At 49.9% G+C, this 12,370-nt stretch overlaps 1 protein-coding gene across 3 annotated transcripts in view; it reads right to left on the reverse strand.

The window, feature by feature from the left end:
* The window catches only part of ALK (ALK receptor tyrosine kinase), an 880,658-nt gene that overhangs the window by 93,697 nt on the left and 774,591 nt on the right, over positions 1-12,370 (reverse strand). For all 3 annotated transcript variants that reach the window (XR_013220998.1, XR_013220999.1, XM_077282112.1), the window contains one exon: positions 11,812-11,959. Coding sequence is in view for 1 of the 3 variants with exons in the window: in XM_077282112.1 (XP_077138227.1) it covers positions 11,812-11,959 (148 nt within the window). In the remaining 2 variants the exon portion in view is untranslated. The remainder of the gene's footprint in view (positions 1-11,811; positions 11,960-12,370) is intronic.

A 12,370-nucleotide genomic window follows, 5' to 3' on the forward strand; every position in this document is an offset into this window, starting at 1 on the left:
CTGGGGGTACAGGATAATGGCACTGACACTGGGGGTACAGGATAATGGCACTGACACTGGGGGTACAGGATAATGACACTGATACTCGGGGTACAGGATAATGACACTGACACTGGGGGTACAAGATAATGACACTGACACTCGGGGTACAGGATAATGACACTGACACTGGGGGTACAGGATAATGACACTGACACTCGGGGTACAGGATAATGACACTGATACTCGGGGTACAGGATAATGACACTGACACTGGGGGTACAGGATAATGGCACTGACACTGGGGGTACAGGATAATGGCACTGACACTGGGGGTACAGGATAATGACACTGATACTCGGGGTACAGGATAATGACACTGACACTGGGGGTACAAGATAATGACACTGACACTCGGGGTACAGGATAATGACACTGACACTGGGGGTACAGGATAATGACACTGACACTCGGGGTACAGGATAATGACACTGACACTGGGGGTACAGGATAATGACACTGACACTGGGGGTACAGGATAATGACACTGACACTGGGGGTACAGGATAATGACACTGACACTGGGGGTACAGGATAATGACACTGGGGGTACAGGATAATGACACTGACACTGGGGGTACAGGATAATGACACTGACACTCGGGGTACAGGATAATGACACTGACACTGGGGGTACAGGATAATGACACCGACACTGGGGGTACAGGATAATGACACTGACACTGGGGGTACAGGATAATGACACTGACACTGGGGGTACAGGATAATGACACTGACACTGGGGGTACAAGATAATGACACTGACACTCGGGGTACAGGATAATGACACTGACACTGGGGGTACAGGATAATGACACTGACACTGGGGGTACAGGATAATGACACTGACACTGGGGGTACAAGATAATGACACTGACACTCGGGGTACAGGATAATGACACTGACACTGGGGGTACAGGATAATGACACTCGGGGTACAGGATAATGACACTGGGGGTACAGGATAATGATAATGACACTGGGGGTACAGGATAATGACACTGACACTGGGGGTACAGGATAATGACACTGACACTGGGGGTACAGGATAATGACACTGACACTGGGGTACAGGATAATGGCACTGACACTGGGGGTACAGGATAATGACACTGACACTCGGGGTACAGGATAATGACACTGACACTGGGGGTACAGGATAATGACACTGACACTGGGGGTACAGGATAATGACACTGACACTCGGGGTACAGGATAATGACACTGACACTGGGGGTACAGGATAATGGCACTGACACTCGGGGTACAGGATAATGACACTGACACTCGGGGTACAGGATAATGGCACTGACACTGGGGGTACAGGATAATGGCACTGACACTCGGGGTACAGGATAATGACACTGACACTGGGGGTACAGGATAATGACACTGACACTGGGGGTACAGGATAATGACACTGATACTCGGGGTACAGGATAATGACACTGACACTGGGGGTACAGGATAATGACACTGACACTGGGGGTACAGGATAATGACACTGACACTGGGGGTACAGGATAATGGCACTGACACTCGGGGTACAGGATAATGACACTGACACTCGGGGTACAGGATAATGGCACTGACACTGGGGGTACAGGATAATGGCACTGACACTCGGGGTACAGGATAATGACACTGACACTGGGGGTACAGGATAATGACACTGACACTCGGGGTACAGGATAATTACACTGACACTCGGGGTACAAGATAATGACGCTGACACTGGGGGTACAGGATAATGACACTGACACTGGGGTACAGGATAATGACCCTGACACTCGGGGTACAGGATAATTACACTGACACTCGGGGTACAGGATAATGACACTGACACTCGGGGTACAGGATAATGACACTGACACTGGGGTACAGGATAATGACCCTGACACTCGGGGTACAGGATAATGACACTGACACTGGGGGTACAGGATAATGACACTGACACTCGGGGTACAGGATAATTACACTGACACTCGGGGTACAGGATAATGACACTGACACTGGGGGTACAGGATAATGACGCTGACACTGGGGGTACAGGACAATGACACTGACACTCGGGGTACAAGATAATGACGCTGACACTGGGGGTACAGGATAATGACACTGACACTGGGGTACAGGATAATGACCCTGACACTGGGGGTACAGGATAATGACACTGACACTCGGGGTACAGGATAATTACACTGACACTCGGGGTACAGGATAATGACACTGACACTCGGGGTACAAGATAATGACGCTGACACTGGGGGTACAGGATAATGACACTGACACTGGGGTACAGGATAATGACCCTGACACTGGGGTACAGGATAATGACCCTGACACTGGGGGTACAGGATAATGACGCTGACACTGGGGGTACAGGATAATGACACTGACACTGGGGGTACAGGATAATGACACTGACACTGGGGGTACAGGATAATGACACTGACACTGGGGGTACAGGATAATGACACTGACACTGGGGGTACAGGATAATGACGCTGACACTCGGGGTACAGGATAATGGCACTGACACTGGGGGTACAGGATAATGACACTGACACTGGGGGTACAGGATAATGACGCTGACACTCGGGGTACAGGATAATGGCACTGACACTGGGGGTACAGGATAATGACACTGACACTGGGGGTACAGGATAATGACACTGATACTCGGGGTACAGGATAATGACACTGACACTGGGGTACAGGATAATGGCACTGACACTGGGGGTACAGGATAATGACACTGACACTGGGGGTACAGGATAATGACACTGATACTCGGGGTACAGGATAATGACACTGACACTGGGGGTACAGGATAATGACACTGACACTGGGGGTACAGGATAATGGCACTGACACTCGGGGTACAGGATAATGACACTGACACTCGGGGTACAGGATAATGGCACTGACACTGGGGGTACAGGATAATGGCACTGACACTCGGGGTACAGGATAATGACACTGACACTGGGGGTACAGGATAATGACACTGACACTCGGGGTACAGGATAATTACACTGACACTCGGGGTACAAGATAATGACACTGACACTCGGGGTACAGGATAATGACACTGACACTCGGGGTACAGGATAATGACGCTGACACTGGGGGTACAGGATAATGACACTGACACTGGGGTACAGGATAATGACCCTGACACTGGGGGTACAGGATAATGACACTGACACTCGGGGTACAGGATAATGACGCTGACACTGGGGGTACAGGATAATGACACTGACACTGGGGTACAGGATAATGACCCTGACACTGGGGGTACAGGATAATGACACTGACACTCGGGGTACAGGATAATTACACTGACACTCGGGGTACAGGATAATGACACTGACACTGGGGGTACAGGATAATGACGCTGACACTGGGGGTACAGGACAATGACACTGACACTCGGGGTACAAGATAATGACGCTGACACTGGGGGTACAGGATAATGACACTGACACTGGGGTACAGGATAATGACCCTGACACTGGGGGTACAGGATAATTACACTGACACTCGGGGTACAGGATAATGACACTGACACTCGGGGTACAAGATAATGACGCTGACACTGGGGGTACAGGATAATGACACTGACACTGGGGTACAGGATAATGACCCTGACACTGGGGTACAGGATAATGACCCTGACACTGGGGGTACAGGATAATGACACTGACACTGGGGTACAGGATAATGACACTGACACTCGGGGTACAGGATAATTACACTGACACTCGGGGTACAGGATAATGACACTGACACTCGGGGTACAAGATAATGACGCTGACACTGGGGGTACAGGATAATGACACTGACACTGGGGTACAGGATAATGACCCTGACACTGGGGTACAGGATAATGACCCTGACACTGGGGGTACAGGATAATGACGCTGACACTGGGGGTACAGGATAATGACACTGACACTGGGGGTACAGGATAATGACACTGACACTGGGGGTACAGGATAATGACACTCGGGGTACAGGATAATGACCCTGACACTGGGGGTACAGGATAATGACGCTGACACTGGGGGTACAGGATAATGACACTGACACTCGGGGTACAGGATAATGACACTGACACTGGGGGTACAGGATAATGACACTCGGGGTACAGGATAATGACACTGGGGGTACAGGATAATGATAATGACACTGGGGGTACAGGATAATGACACTGATACTCGGGGTACAGGATAATGACACTGACACTCGGGGTACAGGATAATGACACTGACACTGGGGGTACAGGATAATGACACTGACACTGGGGGTACAGGATAATGACACTGACACTGGGGTACAGGATAATGGCACTGACACTGGGGGTACAGGATAATGACACTGACACTCGGGGTACAGGATAATGACACTGACACTGGGGGTACAGGATAATGACACTGACACTGGGGGTACAGGATAATGACACTGACACTTGGGGTACAGGATAATGACACTGACACTCGGGGTACAGGATAATGACACTGACACTGGGGGTACAGGATAATGGCACTGACACTCGGGGTACAGGATAATGACACTGACACTCGGGGTACAGGATAATGGCACTGACACTGGGGGTACAGGATAATGACACTGACACTGGGGGTACAGGATAATGGCACTGACACTCGGGGTACAGGATAATGACACTGACACTGGGGGTACAGGATAATGACACTGACACTGGGGGTACAGGATAATGACACTGATACTCGGGGTACAGGATAATGACACTGACACTGGGGGTACAGGATAATGACACTGACACTGGGGGTACAGGATAATGGCACTGACACTCGGGGTACAGGATAATGACACTGACACTCGGGGTACAGGATAATGGCACTGACACTGGGGGTACAGGATAATGGCACTGACACTCGGGGTACAGGATAATGACACTGACACTGGGGGTACAGGATAATGACACTGACACTCGGGGTACAGGATAATTACACTGACACTCGGGGTACAAGATAATGACGCTGACACTGGGGGTACAGGATAATGACACTGACACTGGGGTACAGGATAATGACCCTGACACTGGGGGTACAGGATAATGACACTGACACTCGGGGTACAGGATAATTACACTGACACTCGGGGTACAGGATAATGACACTGACACTGGGGGTACAGGATAATGACGCTGACACTGGGGGTACAGGACAATGACACTGACACTCGGGGTACAAGATAATGACGCTGACACTGGGGGTACAGGATAATGACACTGACACTGGGGTACAGGATAATGACCCTGACACTGGGGGTACAGGATAATGACACTGACACTCGGGGTACAGGATAATTACACTGACACTCGGGGTACAGGATAATGACACTGACACTCGGGGTACAAGATAATGACGCTGACACTGGGGGTACAGGATAATGACACTGACACTGGGGTACAGGATAATGACCCTGACACTGGGGTACAGGATAATGACCCTGACACTGGGGGTACAGGATAATGACGCTGACACTGGGGGTACAGGATAATGACACTGACACTGGGGGTACAGGATAATGACACTGACACTGGGGGTACAGGATAATGACACTGACACTGGGGGTACAGGATAATGACCCTGACACTCGGGGTACAGGATAATGACACTGACACTGGGGGTACAGGATAATGGCACTGACACTGGGGGTACAGGATAATGACACTCGGGGTACAGGATAATGACACTGACACTGGGGGTACAGGATAATGACACTGACACTGGGGGTACAGGATAATGACACTGACACTGGGGTACAGGATAATGACACTGACACTGGGGGTACAGGATAATGACACTGACACTGGGGGTACAGGATAATGACACTCGGGGTACAGGATAATGACACTGACACTGGGGGTACAGGATAATGGCACTGACACTGGGGGTACAGGATAATGACGCTGACACTCGGGGTACAGGATAATGACACTGACACTGGGGGTACAGGATAATGGCACTGACACTGGGGGTACAGGATAATGGCACTGACACTGGGGGTACAGGATAATGACACTCGGGGTACAGGATAATGACACTGACACTCGGGGTACAGGATAATGACACTGACACTGGGGGTACAGGATAATGGCACTGACACTGGGGGTACAGGATAATGACACTGACACTCGGGGTACAGGAGAATGACACTGACACTCGGGGTACAGGATAATGACACTGACACTCGGGGTACAGGATAATGACACTGACACTGGGGGTACAGGATAATGGCACTGACACTGGGGGTACAGGATAATGGCACTGACACTGGGGGTACAGGATAATGACACTGACACTCGGGGTACAGGATAATGGCACTGACACTGGGGGTACAGGATAATGACACTGACACTCGGGGTACAGGATAATGACACTGACACTGGGGGTACAGGATAATGGCACTGACACTGGGGGTACAGGATAATGGCACTGACACTGGGGGTACAGGATAATGACACTGATACTCGGGGTACAGGATAATGACACTGACACTGGGGGTACAAGATAATGACACTGACACTCGGGGTACAGGATAATGACACTGACACTGGGGGTACAGGATAATGACACTGACACTCGGGGTACAGGATAATGACACTGACACTGGGGGTACAGGATAATGACACTGACACTGGGGGTACAGGATAATGACACTGACACTCGGGGTACAGGATAATGACACTGACACTGGGGGTACAGGATAATGACACTGACACTGGGGGTACAGGATAATGACACTGACACTGGGGGTACAGGATAATGACACTGACACTGGGGGTACAGGATAATGACACTGACACTCGGGGTACAGGATAATGACACTGACACTGGGGGTACAGGATAATGACACTGACACTCGGGGTACAGGATAATGACACTGACACTGGGGGTACAGGATAATGATACTGACACTGGGGGTACAGGATAATGACACTGACACTGGGGGTACAGGATAATGACACTGGGGGTACAGGATAATGACACTGACACTGGGGGTACAAGATAATGACACTGACACTCGGGGTACAGGATAATGACACTGACACTGGGGGTACAGGATAATGACACCGACACTGGGGTACAGGATAATGACACTGACACTGGGGGTACAGGATAATGACACTGATACTCGGGGTACAGGATAATGACACTGACACTGGGGGTACAGGATAATGACACTGACACTGGGGGTACAGGATAATGATACTGACACTGGGGGTACAGGATAATGACGCTGACACTCGGGGTACAGGATAATGACACTGATACTCGGGGTACAGGATAATGACACTGACACTGGGGGTACAGGATAATGACGCTGACACTGGGGGTACAGGATAATGACACTGATACTCGGGGTACAGGATAATGACACTGACACTGGGGGTACAGGATAATGACGCTGACACTCGGGGTACAGGATAATGACACTGACACTGGGGGTACAGGATAATGACACTGACACTGGGGGTACAGGATAATGACGCTGACACTGGGGGTACAGGATAATGACACTGATACTCGGGGTACAGGATAATGACACTGACACTGGGGGTACAGGATAATGACACTGACACTGGGGGTACAGGATAATGACCCTGACACTGGGGGTACAGGATAATGACACTCGGGGTACAGGATAATGACACTGACACTGGGGGTACAGGATAATGACACTGACACTGGGGGTACAGGATAATGACACTGACACTGGGGGTACAGGATAATGACACTGACACTCGGGGTACAGAATAATGACACTGACACTGGGGGTACAGGATAATGACACTGACACTGGGGTACAGGATAATGACACTGACACTGGGGGTACAGGATAATGACACTGACACTGGGGTACAGGATAATGACACTGACACTGGGGGTACAGGATAATGACACTGACACTGGGGTACAGGATAATGACACTGACACTGGGGGTACAGGATAATGACACTGACACTGGGGGTACAGGATAATGACACTGACACTGGGGGTACAGGATAATGACACTGATACTCGGGGTACAGGATAATGACACTGACACTGGGGGTACAGGATAATGGCACTGACACTGGGGGTACAGGATAATGACACTGACACTGGGGGTACAGGATAATGACACTGACACTCGGGGTACAGGATAATGGCACTGACACTGGGGGTACAGGATAATGGCACTGACACTGGGGGTACAGGATAATGACACTGACACTGGGGGTACAGGATAATGACACTGACACTGGGGGTACAGGATAATGACACTGGGGGTACAGGATAATGACACACTGGGGGTACAAGATAATGACACTGACACTCGGGGTACAGGATAATGACACTGACACTGGGGGTACAGGATAATGACACTGATACTCGGGGTACAGGATAATGACACTGACACTGGGGGTACAGGATAATGGCACTGACACTGGGGGTACAGGATAATGACACTGACACTGGGGGTACAGGATAATGACACTGACACTCGGGGTATAGGATAATGGCACTGACACTCGGGGTACAGGATAATGGCACTGACACTCGGGGTACAGGATAATGACACTGACACTGGGGGTACAGGATAATGGCACTGACACTGGGGGTACAGGATAATGACACTGATACTCGGGGTACAGGATAATGACACTGACACTGGGGGTACAAGATAATGACACTGACACTCGGGGTACAGGATAATGACACTGACACTGGGGGTACAGGATAATGACACTGACACTCGGGGTACAGGATAATGACACTGACACTGGGGGTACAGGATAATGACACTGACACTGGGGGTACAGGATAATGACACTGACACTGGGGGTACAGGATAATGACACTGACACTCGGGGTACAGGATAATGACACTGACACTGGGGGTACGGGATAATGACACTGACACTGGGGGTACAGGATAATGACACTGACACTGGGGGTACAGGATAATGACACTGACACTGGGGGTACAGGATAATGACACTGGGGGTACAGGATAATGACACTGACACTGGGGGTACAGGATAATGACACTGACACTCGGGGTACAGGATAATGACACTGACACTGGGGGTACAGGATAATGACACCGACACTGGGGGTACAGGATAATGACACTGACACTGGGGGTACAGGATAATGACACTGACACTGGGGGTACAGGATAATGACACTGACACTGGGGGTACAAGATAATGACACTGACACTCGGGGTACAGGATAATGACACTGACACTGGGGGTACAGGATAATGACACTGACACTGGGGGTACAGGATAATGACACTGACACTGGGGGTACAAGATAATGACACTGACACTCGGGGTACAGGATAATGACACTGACACTGGGGGTACAGGATAATGACACTCGGGGTACAGGATAATGACACTGGGGGTACAGGATAATGATACTGACACTGGGGGTACAGGATAATGACACTGACACTGGGGGTACAGGATAATGACACTGACACTGGGGGTACAGGATAATGACACTCGGGGTACAGGATAATGACACTGGGGGTACAGGATAATGATAATGACACTGGGGGTACAGGATAATGACACTGACACTGGGGGTACAGGATAATGACACTGACACTGGGGGTACAGGATAATGACACTCGGGGTACAGGATAATGACACTGGGGGTACAGGATAATGATAATGACACTGGGGGTACAGGATAATGACACTGACACTGGGGGTACAGGATAATGACACTGACACTGGGGGTACAGGATAATGACACCGACACTGGGGGTACAGGATAATGACACTGACACTGGGGGTACAGGATAATGACGCTGACACTGGGGGGTACAGGATAATGACACTGACACTGGAGGTACAGGATAATGACACTGACACTGGGGGTACAGGATAATGACACTGACACTCGGGGTACAGGATAATGACACTGACACTCGGGGTACAGGATAATGACACTGACACTGGGGGTACAGGATAATGACACTGACACTGGGGTACAGGATAATGACACTGACACTCGGGGTACAGGATAATGACACTGACACTGGGGGTACAGGATAATGACGCTGACACTGGGGGTACAGGATAATGACGCTGACACTCGGGGTACAGGATAATGACACTGACACTCTGGGTACAGGATAATGACACTGACACTGGGGGTACAGGATAATGACACTGACACTGGGGGTACAGGATAATGACACTGACACTCGGGGTACAGGATAATGACACTGACACTGGGGGTACAGGATAATGACACTGACACTCGGGTACAGGATAATGACGCTGACACTCGGGGTACAGGATAATGACACTGACACTGGGGGTACAGGATAATGACACTGACACTGGGGGTACAGGATAATGACACTGACACTGGGGGTACAGGATAATGACACTGACACTCGGGGTACAGGATAATGACACTGACACTCGGGGTACAGGATAATGACACTGACACTGGGGGTACAGGATAATGACACTGACACTGGGGGTACAGGATAATGACACTGACACTCGGGGTACAGGATAATGACGCTGACACTCGGGGTACAGGATAATGACACTGACACTCGGGGTACAGGATAATGACACTGACACTCGGGGTACAGGATAATGACACTGACACTGGGGGTACAGGATAATGACACTGACACTGGGGGTACAGGATAATGACGCTGACACTCGGGGTACAGGATAATGACACTGACACTCGGGTACAGGATAATGACGCTGACACTCGGGGTACAGGATAATGACACTGACACTCGGGGTACAGGATAATGACACTGACACTGGGGGTACAGGATAATGACACTGACACTGGGGGTACAGGATGATGACGCTGACACTCGGGGTACAGGATAATGATACTGACACTCGGGGTACAGGATAATGACACTGACACTGGGGGTACAGGATAATCACACTGACTCTCGGGGTACAGGATAATGACACTGACACTCGGGGTACAGGATAATGATACTGACACTGGGGGTACAGGATAATGACACTGACACTGGGGGTACAGGATAATCACACTGACTCTCGGGGTACAGGATAATGACACTGACACTGGGGGTACAGGATAATCACACTGACTCTCGGGGTACAGGATAATGACACTGACACTCGGGGTACAGGATAATGACACTGACACTGGGGGTACAGGATAATCACACTGACTCTCGGGGTACAGGATAATGACACTGACACTGGGGTACAGGATAATGACACTGACACTCGGGGTACAGGATAATGACACTGACACTGGGGGTACAGGATAATCACACTGACTCTCGGGGTACAGGATAATGACACTGGGGGTACAGGATAATGACACTGACACTGGGGTACAGGATAATGACACTGACACTCGGGGTACAGGATGATGACGCTGACACTCGGGGTACAGGATAATGACACTGACACTGGGGGTACAGGATAATGACACTGACACTGGGGGTACAGGATAATGACACTGACACTCGGGGTACAGGATAATGACACTGACACTGGGGGTACAGGATAATGACACTGACACTGGGGGTACAGGATAATGACACTGACACTGGGGGTACAGGATAATGACACTGACACTCGGGGTACAGGATAATGACACTGACACTCGGGGTACAGGATGATGATGCTGACACTCGGGGTACAGGATAATATGATATTCCACATGTCCTGTACATTATACACCTATAATCACTTACTCTCGGACAGGCGTCTTCACCTTGCTGACCCACCAGAATGTACAAAATTTCGTCCTTCTGCAGTTCGAACACCCCGACCAGCGCCGTCCCATGAGCCCTTGAGGGGGTTTTCACTCCGATCCCACCAGCCGCCCCATAACCCGATATCCTAAAAAAAGATAAAAAATAAGAACTGAGCGCAATAAAATACCAGACTGCTAATTACTGAGTCCTCACCTACAGGACACAAAAAGATGCCAATTAGAATTAGAAAACTTCTGAGACTGATACATTTTGTTTTTCACATTTTGCCTCTTCAGAGTTTTTCCCTCTTTTTGTCGGATGTTTCTCTGAGCACTGATGAGCAATTATAAACATTACAGACATTTTTATTGACAAATCTATGAAGTTTCTATAAACCCTCAATATTCACAGCGTTGCCCCTTATTCTCCAGACTCCTGCCCCTTATTCTCCAGACTCCTGCCCCTTATTCTCCAGACTCCTGCCCCTTATTCTCCACACTCCTGCCCCTTATTCTCCAGACTCCTGCCCCTTATTCTCCACACTCCTGCCCCTTAT

The sequence above is a fragment of the Ranitomeya variabilis genome, chromosome 2 (genome assembly GCF_051348905.1).
Source record: "Ranitomeya variabilis isolate aRanVar5 chromosome 2, aRanVar5.hap1, whole genome shotgun sequence".
Lineage (NCBI taxonomy): Eukaryota > Metazoa > Chordata > Amphibia > Anura > Dendrobatidae > Ranitomeya > Ranitomeya variabilis.